General features: G+C 41.9%; 1 protein-coding gene across 1 annotated transcript in view; it reads right to left on the minus strand.

Moving 5' to 3' along the window:
- The window catches only part of SDC2 (syndecan 2), a 215,349-nt gene that overhangs the window by 10,714 nt on the left and 183,297 nt on the right, over positions 1–21,338 (minus strand). The window contains exons 2-3 of the mRNA XM_085605213.1: positions 20,946–21,036; positions 8,847–8,983 (exon numbers count right to left, since the gene is read on the minus strand). Coding sequence (XP_085461339.1) covers positions 8,847–8,983; positions 20,946–21,036 — 228 coding nt within the window. The remainder of the gene's footprint in view (positions 1–8,846; positions 8,984–20,945; positions 21,037–21,338) is intronic.

Consider the following 21,338-nt stretch of genomic DNA (forward strand, 5'->3'; position numbering starts at 1 on the left):
GGAACTGTACATCAAAGGGAGGACCATTCACAGTACTTTACATAGGAAAGAAACAGCAGTCAACAGTATTCTACATTTTACCAGCTCACATCCTCCTTCGACAAAGAAAGCAATCCCCTATGGGGAACTTCTGCGGATTCGCAGAAACTGTAGTGAAGATGGTACTTTTGCTGAACACTCAAGAAAGACCACAGATAGACTAAAAAGAAGAGGCTATCATGCACAGTTACTTGAGACTGCTGTTAGTAAAGTGCAGAACATCAAAAGAGAGGACATGTTAAACTGCCATAAAAAGAAAACTGATGAGACTCAGTGATTGTCCTTAATTACCACCTATTCAACATTAAACCATGAGGTTTTTAAGTCTCTGGGTAAACATTGGGCGCTGCTGAAAGGGGTACCAGGAATTGATAACATGATTACTGAAAGACCATCCATGACATTCAGACGAAGCAGAACGATTAGGGATGTGTTATGCCCTAGCTATACCCTACAGGAGATTACTAAACAACACTCATGGTTGAGTAAACCCACTGGATTCTATGTATGCAGTACATGTAATATCTGTCATCTGGGATGTAACAAAACATCAACGTTTAGTTATAACAGTAATGCTAAACATAAGATTGAACATTTCATCAATTGTCTTACTGCCTTTGTTGTCTATGTCGTCATCTGTGGCTGTGATAAAATCTATGAAGGCAGCACGACCAGACAATTGAAGGTTCGAATACATGAACACCGTAGAGCTGCCTTAAATGGGGACAATTCATATGCCCTTGTCTCGCATGAATGTACAGTGGGTGTGGACCGGGCTCGGTTCAAGTTCCATGGCATTGATACTATCACCAGTAACAGTATTGGAGGCTAGATGGATTTGTACGTTACGTTCTTCAACCCAGGGCCTGAATGCTGATAGGGAACTACACTACTTTCTCTAAATAATGTGTGGCCATTGTCATTAGAACGTAATGTCTCCATCCGATGTGTCCATGTGTATATCGTTGATTAGTGTCAGATTACTTTTTCAGGGTCCTTTCTTTGTCATTTTTGATCTGTGTTGTCCTCATACCTTTTCTTGTTCATTTTTGTATACATGTACCTACAACACACTGTTTGATACATGATTTTTTCAAATTGGATTTGTAACTCATGTATCAACTATGTGGAAAATATGTTTTACTGCATCTTTGTCATGGACTCTATGAGCTCTGTTTTTCTACTTACTGTAATCCACACATCATATTGGTTGCATACTCTTGATGTACACATCACTGTGGGTTCCTCCTTTATGGAAGATAACTTTCATTGTCCGTGATTCAATGTGCTTTTCTGTTTCCACTTTCTGGAATCATTACACAATAGTGGGTTCATGCTTTCAATCATCCCATAAATATTGGCTGTCGTAAAAAATGTCTTTATATTTTAACAATGGTATCTAATGTGACTCTTCTGCTAGTTTTGCTCTGTTTCTCCTCTCTTCATTCATATACATTTCACTACGACCAGTAATTTTCTCTTTGCCTTTAGTGGCGAGTAGATCGTGTGTTGTTCTTTGTTGACTGCATTCTCTATAATAAGGCGCCTATTGTGCTGCTAACAAGGTTATTCAACTTAGGAATGAGGAATTTGTGACAATGTGTCATCTCGTTTATTCATCTTTACAGTTCTGATTTATTTTCATTATTCTGAATTTTTTGGTAGTCTTTGTTAGATTATAGTTCCTTGTCGTTTACAAACGCTATGTGCATTTAATACTTTGCACTAGTTACTCAGTGTTTTCGAACTGTTCGCCGATTATGAGATGGTGACCTTCTTCTGATGGAGGTATGGAACCGGAAGTAAGTTTTTGCCAGCCTTTTTGTTTTTTGTTCTAGTTGGGTTTTTTTTCTCACGTTTTCGATCCCGGAAGGGCTTCGTCAAATTTACTTCCTGTATGGCGGCCTGGTGATGGCCGACGCCTTAAATGGCTCTCTAGCCGCTAAGCGCTCTTTCTGGTTTATCGGGCTAGATACGGGACGCCGTAGATGGAGGTGGCTCCGGACAGCCTTTTGGGTGCAGCCAATACCAACATTCAGTAAGCTGATTGCACGTAGTCTTTGAAATCGATGATTGTTCTCGACAGCCCTTCGGCTTACACCGATTTGGCTGCCGAGTTTTTATAAAGTTATTTGGACTGACACCCGGACTCTGGTGGTACTGCTTTACTGGGTACGCGATATAGCTCGTAACGATTAGTTTTTATGAATCCCCCGTTGCTTTTTAATAATTGTTGTGTGGCACAGAGTATAGCAAAACAGACGGGGGGCATCTGCCGGTCGCGGTCTGATGCTTCTCGCGCTTTGGTTGTGGGCCCTTCTTTTGGGGTTAGTAGATTGGTGGCGTACGTTCACCATTCGTTTTGGTTACCGTCTCATTTTTGTCTCCGGTGCAATGAAGCGTATTATTTAGAATCTACATATGTAGAGTCATTACTATGTTGGGTTGGATTTTATTATGATGTATTTTGATACTTACACACATAGCGCGTTCATATTGAACCACTTGTTTTGATACATACGCATTATATTAGGGAGTGCAGCAGTTCGTGTTGCTTAATAGTTTTACTCTTTACTGTCGTTTTTTATGCACAAAGCCTTTGGCTGATGGCAGCCTTTTTTCTTCTTCCGTTTTTGCACGATCTCTTTGAAGACATGTGTCTAGGCTATTCTAGTAGAGTGATATGTGCTATACAGGAGTTTCCTTGAATGAGAAGGGCAGATCTTTTTACTTGTAATTTTTCTATGCTCTTTTGTAATTTTGAGAACGCCTTCGTATTTGAGATTGTTTCTCCTTACAGATAATTCTTTTCACAGACATTGATTGAATACTCTTGCCTCATTGTGCGTCATTTCATCATACTTTAGTTATGTTTGCATTTACATTTGCTTCTCAGTCTGTGCTTTTCTTTTTATTATTGGTCACAAACATTTTTATTAATGAAAAGTTTTTCTGACTAATATAGTTCGACAGAATCCGTGTCCTATTGCTCGTTGACTTGCTCACCAGAAGACACACCTTACACTCATACTATCTTGGTAAGCTAGTTTTACTAGCCATTGTAGATGTGTTGTAGTCATGCCTACTTTGGGTTAAAGGCAATTTTCTCTTTTTTCTCCCTTCTTCCTCTCCCATCTTATTGTCATGCACCCCTTTTTTACATTCTTCTTGTTTTTACTTGGTTCTAATCACGATTTTCCCTCGATTAAGAATCTTTCACTGTTTAGGTATTTTCATTCTCACGGGTGTGAACTTTTAGCCTATGGATCTTTTTGTTATCACACGTGGTTTTGAAATGTGGTGATTACGCAACTATTGGTTCGACACACTTGGGTCTTTTATCACTTTTTCCTCTCATTCTACCACATATGTATAGTCATTCTAAGAGAATGATTTTTTGTTTCCTTTTTTTGCTTTGCTTGTTTTATAAATGGTCTTGTATTGTAGGCCATTACAGCCCTGATGCAGCCCATGTTTGGGCTGTTTTTATGAAGTGCAACAAGGAAAATAAAAGATGGAAGACACAAAACATTGATATGTTTTGTGCTGTAACATTTTGTTTACTTGGTTTACCTGTGTCATCATATTGCCTCTCATCCAATCAATTTTCAAGTATATATTTACGTTCTACAAGCAGCAGAACGTTTGAGGTGGGCAATATTGCATATTGCTAGTGACTGATTCTGGTGGTGCAGTCTCATTTGACCCGGCTGCTTCTAATTATTTTCTACACATTTGAATATGTATGTTAACAAGAATGTAATAGCAGCACCTGTGACCTCACACACGTTTGGAGCACGTGATCCAAACCTTCATCTAAGACATACATCCTGCCACTGTATCGACTTTAAGTCAAAATTTACATCCTGCCATAACACTCTCACATTTCTATTTTTGAGCACTTACAGAACGGCAGTCACAAAGGGGCCATGTAGGCACCGATTTCCATGAGCATCCTGCATCTAGACGACATGTACATCCTCTGCACAACACCGTTCTACAGACTCCAGAACACGTTCAGCCTGTATGCAACATTTAGTACACACTAGAGACATCATGCACAGCCTGCACGCAGCATGTTGCTACAGATTCCAGGCATCATGCGCAGCCTAAATGTAGCACGTTGCTACATTCCAGAAATCATGCGGAGCCGGCTACACAGCACTTTGCTACAGATTCCAGGTATCATGCGCTGCCACCTATCTATAGATTCCAGTTACCATGCGCAGCCTGCATGCAGCACGTGGCTATAGATTTCACAGATCATGCGCAGCTTGCATGCAGCACGTGGCTATAGATTCCACAGATCTTGCGCAGCTTGCACACAGCACGTGGCTATATATTCCAGGCAGCATGTGCAAAAATTAAGCTCTTTCTTCCCGCTACGAACTAAAAACCGCAGTTGAGGCTCTAGTCCTTTTACATATTATCGGAGTTCATCCTCTTCTTCTTGCCATCCATGATTTCTTACTAAACCGCTTCTCATTAATACGAATTAAATAATTTCTCAGGCAGCAGCTCGATGAATTACCATCCAAAGTTTGAGCACATTTTCCCTACTTCAAAGCTTTACCCTGACTCCCTCTCGCTGCCAGACTCCACTTTAACAATTGTGCGTTACACAAAGCTCCCGAGAAAACCAGATTGTCTACTCTAGCCTTCAAACGCAACGCTTCCGATGGATCACGCGTTACTAGGAGAACATCTCTTGCAAGCAAGAAGTGTATAAGCCAACAAGCCTTCTCGGTGTAAGGACCAAGGCTCTAGAACGACCGCCTTCTGAATCTCCCACTTTCTCCCTCACTGGTGCAGTTCAGGGAAGAATGCAGAACCTACTGTGCACCATCTTCTTCCTTTTCCGGACACTATCTCTTCCTCCCCTTCCTTCTCTCTGAAATAATTATATCTTCAACAGTTGTTTTGCCTGACTTCCTACTGTAAGTTTAACTGCCTGCCTCTGGTGTAGACATGCATCCTGTTTTGTTGTGCACAGCGATGGACCAGACTCCAAAAATACCTCCAATAAATTAAAAAAGAACAATAAAATACGGATTAAGTGGCAGCATCCTTGGCAGCATGATCAGCAGCCCTGACTGCTGTGGAAATGTTGGTCTGTCCATGTCCCAGCTCAGAAGGATAGAACCTTCTCAAAGTAAGTAATGGAAGAGCTCGCCAAGTATATTGGACTGCATTTCTAACAATGCTGCTGTTACAGATAGTTGACAATACACATTCTTGAATTTATTATAAACTTAACCAGTACATATGGCATTCACAAACCATAAAATCCTCCGAAAAATAAAACCAAGAATGGAAAGTTTGTCTTACATAAACGCAGATATAATTTTTCAAATAGGATAAATATACTGGGTATCGAGTACAATGGCTCCTAAATCAAACTAATATATACAGTATATACAAACATATATATATATATATATATATATATATATATATATATATATATATATATATATATATATATATATAATGCAATTAAGGTAAACAACTCGCATGTACATACTAATTACAGCTAGTCAAATTAGTCATTGTGAAGAAAGTAACAGTCCCTCATCCAGTTTTGAGCTGTTTATCATCCTATCTTTGCCAGTTTTATGACGATTTTAGATTGTAATTCTGGTCATCTCAATTTCAGATTACCTTCTAGTGGATGTCATTTTGTGTTACCATTACAGTTCAATTAGACAAATCACAGTTGTGATGCTCCTTATGATGCATTGTTACTGGATATTTCATGTCTTCTCTTCTGATGGTGCCATTGTGTTCAGCAATGTTTATTGTAAGTTTATGTATTTTGCTGCCCACGTACAAAAGGCCTCAGAGGCAGTGCAACACAGACAAAGCAGAGGGCTTGTAACACAGACACAATGAGCACTCCTACAGTTGAGGAAAGACATGATATTAAATGTTCTACTATTCCTACCAATAACCTTGCTCCATGTATCCAAAGCAAATGAGCATACATGACAGACTACAATCGAAAAAACCAAAACGTTTTCATACAGCCATTTTGGGGGTATTTGTGAGGTTTGCACATAATTCTCATTAATTTTGTTCTTTTCTCAAAAAATTACTTTTAAGTGACAGGGACAGACAGTTTTGAAATACAGAGTCCAGCATTTATGAGTGACAGTGTTTCTTAACAATAGTCCTAAATCTTCCACTGTGGTTCAAGATTGCATTAAGAGTAATATTTCATTACGTGCGTTATTGGACCTTGCATAGTGTCCGCTGTTTGCTTTGGATGTTGGATGCGCATTCCTGCCCTTTAAATCCAGCTCTTAAGAAGATTATTGTTGAAAAGATGACAGCACGCCAGATAGGTAAGACCTCTTTATTCCACCTCCACAGTGTTCTCAGTTCGTCTCTAGAGTACTCCACTAGGAACGTTGCCAACATTCTAAAGCAGCCTCTCGCTGTGAGGGTTTCATTTTTTTCCCCTGCTTCTCATAATCATATAGGCTCTTTTAATATAGTTGTCGTTAACACAGCAGTTTCGTCTTAGCCATAATGAATTCACCAATGCATCTCATGGTTAATTAGTTCCAATTCTTGAGACCAGGTGTGGATTTATTTTTATAGAACCCTATCATTAGATTGGCATATGAAGGGATAAAGGTGCACCTTTGGTGGTACCACATGGATACCAGATCCCTGGTGATTGACGGATCAAGGCACATCTTGACAGGGATACAACAGATTAGGAAGGGAGAGGATATGTTTATATTGCAACATTTAGAAGATACTAGATTTAAATGGTTTTTTTTTAATGTTACTACAGGGACAACAGCCACAAGCCAGGAAAAAAATGTGGAGACGATGCGTAAAAAAGTAAAAACTATTTTCCATCTATGCACCCGGAATCTGGAGCAGCATCCCTGTATCCATCAGGACCGCCCAAACTCTGCTCCAATTTAGGAAACAGTTGAAGACTCACCTCTTTAAAGAACAGTGCATCAGAACGCATTAATGCTCCACAACCCAACTTCTACTCCTACTAATCGTAGACTTTAAGGTTGCCCTTGACCATGTACAGTGCCCCACTGTCCTTTGGCCAGTTTCTTTTGTCAGGTAACTATCTGTTGCTGGGCAATGGGAATTCCAGGTAACTGAATTTAGATTTTCTATGGACAGGCATATTAATTTCTTAAAATATGAGAGCTGTAATATCCATTACTACACCGTGCCTTAATTATCAGAGAGAGACTTGAATGTGTAACACTTGGGTGTTCTCTCTAGATGTAGGTCACCCAATCGTATTGCTATGCTAGACTGTCTTCATAGAAAAGGGTTTGTTTTGAATTTTCTGCCTGGTGTTAATTCATCTTCTGCTTCGCCAGCCTTGTGGATTTTTATGGAAATCTGATCTGGTGAGTTTACCGAGGCTAACACTGGTAGAGAATGGAATAAGACAGCGGTTCTTAACCTGGCATCCGTGTACCCCTGGGGGTCCTCAATACCTACTCAGGGGGCCTGCGAATGTTCATAGAAGATTAAATATTAGTAGTTAATAAGGTATACGTTGTCAATGGACCACCAATCAGTGTTTACAAGTCTTTCATTAGAGGTCTTTGGTGGTGCTTGTACCTACATAATATTTATTTTCAGTGTGCATCTACTGCAGTGACGAACATAAACGCACATTTAATTTCTTAAAATCATTTTTAAACTGTGTGGTTCAATTTTTCCTGGCAGTACACTTAAAACTGGTAACAGTGAGGAGAAGGGAGCGCTGAAACCTTGCTGGTCCAGAGGGTGGCATGCAGGTCGGCGAAACGGCTGCTGCTGGAGACAAAAATGTACACATTGGTCGTGCGTTTCCAGAAGTTCTATTGTACGACTCCTGTCTGTCATCTGAAGGGAATTCGTAAAAAAACATGGGTAGTGAGAATGCAAGAAGCCACCCACCCTGGAAGAGTAAAGTATTGGCGTTTGGCTACAAGGTGTTGAAGATGCGAGTGTATACAAGTAATCTTGTCCCTGAAGTGCCATGGCTAGCACATTTGGCTTCCACAAATGTAAAATAAGCGTTTAAGAGATACCCATCTACTGGCTCAGGTGCAACATGAAACCTGCCATCATCCCCAGCTGTGCCACTTGACTAAACTGTGTCATCCTCGGCAATTACCTTATTTCACCGAGCCTAATTTTCCCTTCCTCATCACATCGGAGGGCACATTGGAATACTTCAGTTTAGGTTTGTGCTGTACAACGCCCTCTCGTATATGTTTTATCTGACTTGAATGTTCTGTCATCTAGAATAACAAACTAGGCTTCTTTAGGTAAGGTACAATGGACTTGTCCTGGGTTCACTTACGGCATCCTCATTAGGGCGGTGTGGGAGGTGCATGAAGGTTTTAAGTTCCCGTTTAAAAACTATCACTTCTAATTAAAAAAAAAAAAAACATTCAAAGCAGTGATATAATTTTGAGTACTTGAGTGAAATGCACCCACAGGTTAAAGATGTACACTTTTACTAATTTTGAAGAGGCGTTATCATATTTTTACATGCCATATATATTGCTGGCACAGCTTGTGTCAGGGCTCTCAGAGGCAAGTCAAACCCTTGGCTCTGCTTTGTTAATTTGCTGGCTTGCCTGCCTCCGATTTAGAGGGTTTTATTTCCTGGTTTGCACTCCTTTGATGCACACTGGGACAAATGCCAGCTTTCCGAGAGTCCACTACACAGGGACGGAGAAGCGTTCAACTAAAATGGCAACTCAACACTAACACAACTGCGTACATCAAACCCTTTCGGACATGATAGAGAGAGACCGCCGACGAACCTTTGTTTGCGCAGGTATCTTAGACTGCGTTCTAAGGGTAGTCGTCTCTCTTGGAGCATCACTAGTTGGCGGGATGTCGGGAAATATTCGAGATGTTATCAATATTTCATCATCCTCGTCGTCTACTCCAAAAGATCCTGTTTTGAAGAAAAAAACAGTTATTTCTGATACTTAATCAAAGCTGTTTTTTATATTACTTTAAAAAATATATATTTAAACGATACATACATTTCCACGTACACAGGTAAGACCTGTACAATAAGAGTCCACAGAGGCATTGTTATTGGGGCTTTTACATTAATATTGAACATAAAAATACTTGTACTAATTTATTATAAAGTTTACTAAACTTTTTCAATGTTCCTGTACTTTACCATAGGGAGATCTCCACTCCGATGGTGCATTCTTCCTTTGGTTAAGTATAGAGAAAGTAAAAAAGATTATTTAACTTTAAAAAAATTGGTAAAAATATTTTATGTAAAATATTTCGGGTTGCAAAAGATCTGTTGTGGGTTTACCGAGAGCTTACCTGAGCTTTCCATTGGTTGGTTTTATTGTCAGTTTCATTTGCTTGCTTCTTACTCAATGGCTTTCCATGTTGCAGCTGGTCAATCTTGTGTTTGTCCCTCTCCTAGCGCATTGCCTTTTTTTCTTGGCTGGCTTTCATACCTTCTCCTGCTGACTTCTAGTGACCTATTTTAGCACTTCATGTGAGACCATGTGTTTTCCAGATGTCTCTATTGTGTGCTTCTCTCCCCCAAGCAAAGCTTGTACTCTTCTGTCACCTGTATTCTTCCCTACCCCTACGTCTCAATCTTTCTTTTCTCTCTCTTTGTGCTTCTCTCCCTCACCTGCATTTGTGTTCCGGTGTCTCACCCGTGTGCTTCTCCCTTTCCCTGTCTTGTTCTTCCTTGTATTCTTCTTCCCCCACCATCTATGTTGTTCTCCCATGCCCTCACCCACTCCCCGACCTGTTCCTCCGTTGATATGTACATGAAAAAAACTACAAAAAAGAAAAAACAGGCACTCCTACAATGGTTTTTCTTTTTAAAACGCAATAAGTCACAAAAGTGAGACCCAATGGGCTTGCCAGTGCTTGCTAGGTCTGGAGTTAACCAAGACATTTTGATTTTAGTAAAAATGCATTATTTTCTTACACAGTGTCCTTTCAGCTAGCCATCATCATCTTTGGTCTATTTTTGTGTAATTCAGGTTTTTCTTCCTCCCGCTGCAGCACACAGCATGAGGCGGCCACTTCAGCCTCTGGCTAACTGGACTGCGAGTCAAGGCATTTTTCTATTTTTCAAGCACATGCTCAAACTAAGTAGCTCCCTACAATGAAAGGGACTAGTACGGCAAAGTGGGCTTTTTGAGACTAAAATAGGACTTTGCTTTTAGCCAGTTTACTTCCGACATTGGCGAGGGCCTGGCATCTCCTACAACAAAGTTTTGTAAAAACCTTGACAAAATAAAACAAGCATTTACAAAGCCAAAAGGCTGTCAGCCAAGGCCAGACCTTTTGCCTTTGCCAATTATTGCTACATTACACTACAGACTATGGGTCTCGCACAAGAAATCTTTGTAAATGGATAGTACGAATACTTCTTACAGTGAGCCAAGTGCTTCACCCCCGCTACTGAGATACACACAGGCTGCTGCAGAAAATACCAGACTTCAGTGGCTCCCGTTTCAACAGAAATTAGAGCAGCACCCCTAATGAAAACACCGGAGAACACAATACTGAGGCGAGACACCGAGACCACTCTCCCAAAGAAAGACTCTTGTATTCTTACCTTGCACAACTGCAAGTCTGGCTAGTTCTCATACAGCATATGTCCCTCTATTCTTAACCTTCGAATGGATTTGGCATGAATGAATGCCTCGTGTGGTATTCATCATGAGATTCCTAAACCAGCATTGGCAAAGCCAATTGGACTGGCCTTTTGCATAGCTAGAGTAAGTCAAGTATTTACTAAGTGTCCTTCTCGAGTCAGAAGCAACAGCCTCAACTGTCCTTCACAAAGTTGAGGGGGTGTGACTTCAACATAAAAATGCACATACACTATGTTTACTCTAATAAACTGTGATTGTTTTCTATAGAATCAGTAAATACTCCAATGCCGGTATATGTTGAAGAATCAATATCACACCTTTCTATACATTTGCAGATTATAATGGAAGAATTGTGAACACAATCTAATAGGCATTAGCAATCACTGGGTAAATCAAGTGCCTTCAAACTTATTGTGGGGTAACTTTTTTGAGTGCACTATATTTGTGTCCCAGTAAAATGTCCACGGTCATATATATAGTCACAAACCTGCAATCTCTCAAACTGCTACTAGAGGTCCCTCTGGAGTCAGATGGAAAATCTTTAAAATCATTTCCCAAAGCTGCAGTACTCGACATCTAGAGGGCCCTCTGAAGCCAGATGAAAAAGCACAAATATCCCTTCATGAACCTAAAGTTTCACAAGTCATTACGAGAGGTCCCTCCCGAGTCCGATGCAAAAGTATGGACAGTCCTTCATGGAGCTGCAGTTCCACAAGTCATTACTGGAGGTCCCTCCCACTTCAAATGCACTGCTTCAAATGACCTTCACCAAGCTGAGTGGGTGTGGTGGTAAATATTTTCACACACACTTTTGCTATTTAAATACTTTGTGCTTGCTTTCGATAGGATAAATAATTTTCCAAAACTAATTTGTAGTAATGAGTCAAAATTACAGATGGTAATACATTTCTTGAAGGCACACTACTATATTTAGGAGCTATTCATTACTGGTAAATATGAGTTCCTTTAAAATAAGTTCTTTTTAGTGGTTATAGTGGTGGCTTTTTCTCTGCTCCAACAAATTCTTTCCTGAAGCTGCAGTTTCACAAGTAGGTAACTAGAGGTCCCTCTCAAGTCAGATAGAAGTGCTTAAAATGTCAATCACAAACCTGAGGGGATGTGGTTTCCCCCTAGAAGTGACATTTGCATATGCAATCTAAATACCCTAATGACCTGTGATCATTTTCTGCAAAATGAATAATATGCCAAAGCTGGTTTATAGTGAGGAATCAACATTGCAGATTAATAATAATAATACTGAAGCTTATAAAGCGCGACAGCTACCCCAAACAGGGGTGTCCCGGCGCTGAAACAGCAGGTAATTGCGTCCAGAGAGAGCTCCGGTGTTAACAGCCCATATTAATCTACCCTAAAGAGCCACGTCTTCAAGGCCTTTCTGAAAACAGGTTTCTGAAATGGCCTGCCGCAGGAACCCTGGCAGGGCATTCCACACAGAAGCCGTTCCGACTGTGAGAGCTCTGCCACCCAGTCGGGATTTCGCAAAGCGTGGGGTGCCCAGCAAGTTAGGAGAATTGGATCTCAACGCACGATTTGGTTTGTAGGGACACAGTCTTTCCTTCAGAAAGCCTGGGCAGTTTCCATTAAGGGCCCGGCAGGCCAGCGACATGGCCTTAAATTGGATTCTTTTCTCCACTGGAAGCCAGTGGAGCTCCTGTAGATGCGGAGAGACATGGTGTCGAAACGGTATACGACGGACCAGTCTCGCAGCCGCATTCTGAATCATCTGAAGGCGACAGATGGCGTATTTGGGGAGCCCAAGATATAAGCCATTAGCGTAGTCTAGCCTAGATGTAACTGTGGTATGAACTACTGATTTACAGCAATCTTCTGGTAAAAAATGTAGAACTTTCCAGAGATTTTTTAGTTTTAGATTACAATAAATGTTTTGGACGTAATGGAAACAGTTGAGGAGATGCTACCATACACAGGGACTAGTAGTTACTAGGAGTTCTACTGGTTACCAAACTGTGGGTTGTGTCCTGGAAACAGATTATAATAGGCTCAAAAGCCACTTTAATTGGTGATGCACAAATGATAAATATTCACTGAGACCCCATTTCCACATATCATTTGAGTAATGTATGTATGTACGATATAGTTTTATCAGTAAAGCTGTATGTCTGTGCAAAGTTAGTGTCCAACATAATCCAAATGTGCTGTCCGTAAATGTAAACGCGGTCCCATCGCTTTAGTTACATTCAAAACCACACCTCCTCATGTCCATTAAAGGTAGGTGGGTCTCAAAAGTTTGTCGTTCTAAAAGGTGGCTTGTGGTTCTAAAACGTTTGGGACCCAATGATCTAAAAAGTTCTATTCTTGGGGAACACATTTTTGATGTAAATATACATGTGAAAGGTTAAAATGAAGTCACTCAAAGTGAAAGCATCCAATGGTTAGAGGGGACTGATCTGTTCATTTATCCTTTGTGCTGTGGTGGGAGGGATCATAATTTAGAGACAACTCAACGGTCCAATGGTGAAAGAGTGATGTTAGAAAAGTTGGTAACAGACTTGAGTTTTTTTTAACTCCGGTCTGGACGTGGCCGACAGCTTTTTGGCTTTGTAAATGCCGGTTTTATTCCGTCAACCTCTTCAAAAGCTAAAGGCAGCCAACTCACAATCCGCTCCATCAGGCTGTGAAAACAGCTCACTAGCACAGTTAAATTTCAGCAAGATTTTTCTACGAACTGAACTTCAACCTGCATAGGGCGGGGAGGGGGGGGGGGCAGGGGAGGGAGTTGCTAATGCTGGTTGCATTTTTGAGGCGCAGCAACTTGTCCTGTAGGGGCATCAGGGCACTATCAAACTTTACATAACATCAGAGCAGTCATCGGAGGCTAAATAATGAGAAGATTAATAGGAGAGTTTTAAGGACTTTCCACTGAGATTGTTCTAGTCTTACACGGCACAAAGTCCCAGACTATGCAAGAAATCTTGGCAATGGGAACGGCAGATGCCGGTACATAAGCTGTTACAGAAGATGCCCAATTCTAATGGTTCCTGCTATACATATGGTGCTTGCTCCCAGAGGATGCACTTCTAAAATGCTGACACTTCATCAGCTCTACCTGCAGCACCTTAGGGAATCAACACCTATGCACCGAGGCTCTATGTGGAATTCAGTTTCTGCATAGCAACTGAAGAATCAGTTACACAGACACTCATTCAGATGACCAATGTATTTTTATTCAAACAAAACACTACACTTTCAGTGTATTTTCCGGGTACACGGTTTACATTTTGAAAGCCCTTGTATATCGAGCAGAAATCGAATCACACATCACAACCCCTTTAGAGCTCTGCGCGTGGCTTTCCTGTTGCGTCCAACATTCCCTACTCTCCTTTTCCCTCATTCATTCTTTAGGCGTTTAACCCATACTCTCTCAAACCTTTCTGAAGCACCTCTGAGGATCCAAAGCCATTATCCCATCACTAAAAACACCAGGAAGGGCTCAGACTATTTGCTTCCTATCTGAGTTATCTTGTTACTCGATTTCTAGCTACTTTTATAGGATTCCCTGAGCAGTTGAAGCAGGATTTGAGAACAAAGGTCGCATAGGTATGCCTTACATAGTCCAAGTGAAGGGAAAGGTAGGTGCAAGGCTGGACTCCTCATAGCAAGCTCCTCAATAGACCACTAGAATAGGACGACACTGTGAAAAACAAACTTCAAATCTTGTCTGTTCCTGCAAATATACTCTCGTGCAATGTTGTGTTAGTAATCGCACTAATAGCCTTGAATGTATCAACTATCAGAAGCAAATATGGCTGTTTTAAATTAGTTCGAGGCCTGACCACCTCTAACACTGAAAATGCTTGCCACGTTTTGTGATTCTAGCAGGCCCAGCTGCCATAAGGCTTAGGGCGAAAAGTGCTACGCAAACAAATGATGGACAGAATGCTGAATAAATCATACCTTCACCCCCAGTCAAGAGATCTGGGTTAAATCCATTGTTCTTTTGCTCACCATGCCACCCCAGTTTAGACCCAGCCATATGCAAATCAGTCTTGATCCTGTTCCTTTTTCGGAACAGTCCAGCCCAAAATGCCATTCCAGGTCCTCCCTGGACCGGAAACAATCATCCCGGGACTTGTTTCGGGGTATTTTACTGTACATATTTCCTAACAGCATTACCTCACTTTCCAACTTGGCAAGTGTAAGTGAGATTTGGGGAGAATAAGGAGACTAATTCTTTACATAAGAATGATATTTCCCCCTAACGGCCGTTCAGTGTTTTCTCACGGGGAAGATCCTTCCACCTACATACTAGATAAGATTTCAGCCACCTGCACACTAGTTAAGTTTTCACTGAGAACAACAAGCTACTGTCACGCGATTCATCTTCATTGACTTTGGTGTTACATAAAATAATGCCTCCCCTCGCCCATAGAATGTGATGAGAGCCCCTCACCACATTCTGCAGGGGGGGGGCATTATTTTGTGTTACGCCACAGTTCATTGAAGTGTATTGTGAGAAAACATATGTATTTCTATTAATTTTAGCTCTATGCTCCAACTGGCTGCCTTCTAGCAAGAGCCCGGGTCAGCAGAAATTGCAAGTGTCTGATCTTTTGCTGTGCTGCTTGCTATTTTGCATTAAATGCTAGTTGGACTTTGTACTTCTCAAGGTGTTGTTTTTTATTTTTTATCAAGAGTGACAGGATCAGGTGCTAAGCAGGTGAACGGTTTTCATTAGCAGGCACAAGCATGGCCCTATTGGTATGTAGGATTCTTTGACACACATAACCTTTTGTAGTGCCCAAATAATTTTTGTGCTGGTCTTCTAATGCTACGCATGCATCAAGACACTTGCACCAAAGCTGGGAATTTCGATCTGTGCCATGGATAAGGATGTCCCCAGTATTTTGGAAGTGTAGAAAGTGGATCTGCACCTATTCCTTTTTGTTGAAAACTCCTAAATACCCTAAAGGGCCATTGCATACTCAGATGTCCCTTAAGACCACTCATAATCTTGAAACTAGGCTGCCTGGGAAGGCCACTGGACTTGTAATGGGCTATTTCTCACCAGAAACCTTATGTACTTTCTTCAAATTGCTGTATAAAATAAGAAAATACATACTCCGGCCAAGGGTGTACAAAAGACCTGATAAACGTATCCATCTGGAAGTAGCCTTCTTTCATGAAGAGGTTCATCAAGCCGGTCCAAAACTAGATGGCCCTCTGGTCTTTTGAGCAACAAAGTATCATGAATAGAACGCTCTTGCTTGTTCGAGGATTCGGGATCCACTGCCTCCGAAGCATGCAGAAATAAGCTCCGACTTCAATACATGTAAGGTCTCACATTGTCGACGGCTGTCTGGGCAGGATATAAGGGTGAAGACCTCCTCTCTGATAGGAAGGAACAATTCGTCATTATGGGTGTCAAGCGATGTAGTTGCCTTCAGAATTTGGCTAATGACCAGCCTTCTGGTAAAGCATAACGCTGCATCAGTCCTAGAGATAGGATATGGAACCCCAGTTAAGATAAAATTTGGAGGCCAGGTTTGGTGGCTACTACTTTGCAAGTTTCTCACTGTTCTTTAAAACATTCAGCCCACTGGGTGCTGTGCCCAAAGCTCAATTCTCCAGCACCGATTGAAAGCATCAGCCACAATTCCTTCCATGATGCTTTTTAACTTCATAGGCAGATCTCTTGGGAAAAACTTGGTGATTCTCACGCTATTCACTGAAGTGTGCTACATCTCATGTGGGAATGTTCATGAAACCGTGACTAGTAACACACTGGTGCTACACGCTCTTACGTCATCTGCAAAGGCGAACATGGTTGACCTTGGTGCAATTGGCATAACTGTCTGTGTTTTGCACTGTACTCATCTGATGAGGTCTCTAGCTCACTGGGTTTTAGTTTTGTTACATTTGCCTACGATATCGATTCAAGTGTCATTAAGAATAAGAGTGAATGTTGGGAGAACGGCTAAAAAGGCTGCAAAGTCAGAACATGCACTAGACCCCGATTATTTTTTTCTTATTATATTTTTACAAAAAGATTTGGGACATTAGAAACGCTCCCAACGTCGATTTTCAAATCTGGGCTGTAACATGGACGGAAGCTTCAGAACTGAACCTTGAACCAAGCAGGTAGCCGCTTGATCGAAACCATGTAGTACGCCATGCGGGCAACTGGAGCCAAATTTCGGGGGGCTGAAAAAGATTGGGGGGGGGGGGGGGCTAAGTCTTCCAGCCATAGGCAGAGTGGCTGTAAGAAGGGTTGAAAACACAACAAAAGCCTCATTAACGAATAAATGGTCTTTTAAAGACCTGTGAAGTACTCGGGTACGGCTGCAATTAAACGGACGCCAGCCCGCGAGGCTGTCTCAGCCGGGCTGACACACATGACGGGAGGGGGGGGGCTGAAGCCCGGTGAGCCCAATGGGTGTTGCGCGCCTGTAGTACGCCCAGGTTAATTTTGCCATTCATCCGAACTGCTGAAGATGCGGATGAGATCATTACCCTAAACCCCAACTCTATCAATCCAGTCCTTACTAATAGATTACACTTGACATATTTTGAGTGGCGTACAACTAGGTTTGTAGCATCACTATACACCATTCCAACAAACTTTCTGAGCAAAATCACTTTGAGATCGCATCCGCACAATCTATCAAGGCCACTTTCTCGTCTATCTCTGAAAGCCGTTCCTGACTAAGGCATAGACCAGCTCTCGATACTTTTCCGGATTTATGACAATCTCTTCAAAGAAGCACCAACAGACTTCAGATTATGCCCAACCTTCCCCTCCAGACCGGTGTCTGTGATAATCAAGAGCTGTGCCCCTGTTTGACTTTCCTAAAAGCAATACAGAAATAAATGTTGGATTTAGCAGCAATTCCACTTGACCTGAAATAAGCTGTAGAAACCCCACAGCTAAAAATCAACTAATACTCTAATCAAAAGGACTTGGAATTTTTCTGTAAATCTACAGTTTCCTTTGTTTAGTCAAGGTACTTCAATATCAATTCATTTCACTTTACAATACTAAATTTGTGGCAACCTTGTTATAGACATTAGCGAGTTGGGTTACTGTTTACTGCTTCAACTGGGGAGAATGCCTCCATGTCATAAACAACAGCAATCGTCAATCCTTACGATGCCAGATCATTTTTTATATTATGGAGAAAGCCATCTAGGTTGAGTCGCTCTTTTTCGTCTGAGCTCTGCCACGAGCACTACACAAATTGTTAACTAACAAAGCAGAAACAACAACTTCATGGTGCCTAGTTGGTAATATCGCATGCAGCATCCCCCAGGTTCCCACTCTCTGGCTTGCGTCGTTTTACATTTACCTATGCTCTTTGAATAATGCAACCGGAGGCACGTTTAAGGCGAGATGTATGCCGACAATGCAAAACTGGTAATGCACACAGGAGAGAGTAGGTGCCTCCCCGGGGTCACGTGGGTAACATTTCAGACCTCTTACTGGCTATCTAGGAGTGGCTGAACTATTATCTAGCACTACATTGTGCCAGAATAGATCTTATTAATAAGTCCAACTGTCCCTTTAGTACTATTTGTCCAATCAAAGATCTAAATCTAGCTTCACTTTTAAAGTGGGGACAGGGTGTGACTATCAGCTCAAGCTACCCAACAGCGCCACGCCACGCTCATAAACAAAACATTGCAGCTCTCTTATTGGGGAAAAGGGCATCATCCAGCATTCAGGAGGGCAATTCAGCGTACTGTAGCCTTCACGCAAAGGCCATAGAAAACTTCCAGATGATAGGAAAATAAAGTAAACCCAGTCCTCTGCAGCTGTCCTGGCTCCCAGTAAAGAGGATTTCTGCTATAATCCTTTACTTCACCCTCAGACCAAGAGAGAAAGGAGTCTGTGTCACTTATGTGACAAATTAACCGATGGCTCACGCCTCACCTTTTGGTTACAAAACACTTTAAGCAAAGATTCGGAGGAACCTGATGTATTACACATGGACCAGTCCTCTGGAATAACTTGCCTCTTAAAGCCGCTGCCACCGATGATCACCTCGTAATTTAAAGGAACCTGAAAACGCTTCAACACACGCGCACCAGAGGGCGGAAGTGCCAGATTCTACTCGTTCTTGTGCACTGTGTAGGCAAGCAGTGCATTATAAACTCCTTACCTTACACACCATATCATGTTTACCTAAAGGCCACAATGAGCTGCCCTAGTGGGTACTATGGCCTCTTCACTATGTTCACTACAGCATTTGCAGCACCCATGCAGACGGGTGCCAATAGGAATGTCTTTCTTGCATCCTTGCCTCTTTAGAAGTTGGCCGTAGACAACCAGTGGAGGTTTACTGCTCGTCACAATGTCATACCCAGGCGGTTTGTGCCTATGCTCTCAGGAGCAAGGCCTACTATGCCTAGGTTTGACAGTGGAAGTTATGCAACGTAGCAGTGGAAAAACACTTTGGTTGTTGACATGGCTGGTGCTTGCAAAGAACTGGAAAGGTGGAGCCATCCCCATTCCTAGAAGAACGTCAGTTGGTCATGCCGACATCAACAGGTTTATGAAGCAGCTTTTGTGAGTAGTTGAGTGTCAGCCTGCTAACTGGTGGTAGGTACCTACTTGATTAAGCTCCAGTGAGTAGGGGAGTTATCCATAGCCAGTGTTTTGTTTAAAGTGTTGCCAGTAGTCTGTTCTCCTGTGTGCTTGTAGAGACATGTGCTCCCCAACATAACCCCATTCAGCTGCTGGTTTTCAGCACGTCATCTATCAAATGCTAGAGGATTTTGCAATGCCCAAGTTTCTGAGGTCCTATAGGGACTGCTCAATGAAATAAAGAAAATAGCAATCCAGAGCATTCTTCTACAACACCACTTTAAGCCCTGGTGTATAAAGGAGCTACTGCTCTACAGATCTTGGCTTACTCCTACATGGAGAGGAAACACTAGAGCCAAATGTCTGAAAAGCAGCAATGAGAGAACTGGCTTATAATCCAAGCAACATCGTGATCCATAACTCAGAATAACTGGCAAAACTGAGGCACGCAAAACCAAGATGTGCCAGGGTTTGTACAATGGGAATCAAGTATTGGTAAATCTTTTTATTACATATTAACAGTGTTGAAAATTTCACCATTTGTTTATGTTTTGGTAAACATACTTGTATTCAGGCATTCTATACATTATAGTGTTTTTGACTGTCAGTGCTTCTGCGCACAGGAGCCATGCAAAAAGAAAACATGCATTCATTTATTGACCCAAAGCCAGGTTTATTTAGTTGCAAGTCTTTTGCTCCTAAAAAACATGTGATTTTATTAGGTCTGGTGTTAGCCAAGACCTACTGATTTTCCTAAAACTGTATGTATAATATAGTTCGTTATAGGTGATTTTATCCATGCTTCTTTGTCTATCGTCCTGTTATTTTGTCATTCACTCTTTTCTTCTGCTGTCTACAGGATACAGCATGGTGCAATGGAACAGCCCACTTCAGCCACTGGCTAAATTCCCTATGAGTGACAGCACTCTGCCCTTTCACAAGAAGCACCTCCACACACAGCAGTTCCCTTCAATGCCGAGGACTGCCATGGCAATATATGCTTTAGGAGACCGTAACATATGTTTGCTATCAGACAACTTTTTATTTTTTTTAAAGGCGAAGTCCCCGCAGTTACCAGACAAACCGTTTTGCAAGAACCATGACAAAACAAAACAAGCACTGACAAAGCCAAAAGGCTGGCAGTCAACCCCAGGCCTATTGTTTTTGCCAATGCTCATCTCATTCGCAGCTGCGTATCATGTCACCAAGCCCCCTCTGAGAAAGGCACACAGCTATCCTCCAAACCTTAACTTCTCAGGAAATGTGGCACCATTTTTTCCTTTTTATTTAACAAAATAAATTGCACACTAGTATCCACAGAACATTACAGTCTTCAAATGCTGTCAAGCTCTGGGGATAAAGGCCCACCAAGTTGAGAGTTTGCGTGAATGGAAACCAGAACTAGATGCCTTTCTGTGAAGGACCATGGCCAGTGGCGTAACATTAGCCCCCGCGGTGCAGAGGGACCCCGAGCTCCATCGGGTCTCCTCCAGACCTGTGCACGAGCAGCAGGCCGCTGGCCTGAGAGCTCCTGACTGGGTCCGGGTTGGGGGGCTCCATGTACTCTGCAGGGACCCCCCCTCAAGTTTCACTATGCCGCTGACCTGGCCAGGCGATTTCTGGTCTTATTGTCTCAGGAAAATAACTACAACTGATGATCTCATTGGTTCTCTGAAACGTACACAAAAGATGCAATGTCTTACCCGAGCCGGACCCAGAATAATCGTCATCGTCAATGGGATAAGCTCCTGAGCTGACAATGTACAGGTCTTTATCAGACGTCGTGTCCACACTCTAGAAAATCAAAAGTTATGAGAATTGAGTACCAGCCACCAAAGCAGACAGAAAAGTACTAGTGCACGGATCAAAAATACATACAGCACTCATTTTCTCAATGTCATGCATCTGCGCAGTTGTGGCCATGACTTCATTCAAATCCTGAGGGAATACAGCTGGAATACAAAGACGTGGCAATAGCTGGCAGCACCAGCGATTTCTGGAATACACGTCACACATGGGAAATTGTGTATTAAACAAGCTGGGGCGAGGTTGGAATGCTGGCTAATGACTAAAGGCAATCCAAACACATGGGAAGA

Source organism: Triturus cristatus, chromosome 5_1, assembly GCF_964204655.1.
Source record: "Triturus cristatus chromosome 5_1, aTriCri1.1, whole genome shotgun sequence".
NCBI lineage: Eukaryota > Metazoa > Chordata > Amphibia > Caudata > Salamandridae > Triturus > Triturus cristatus.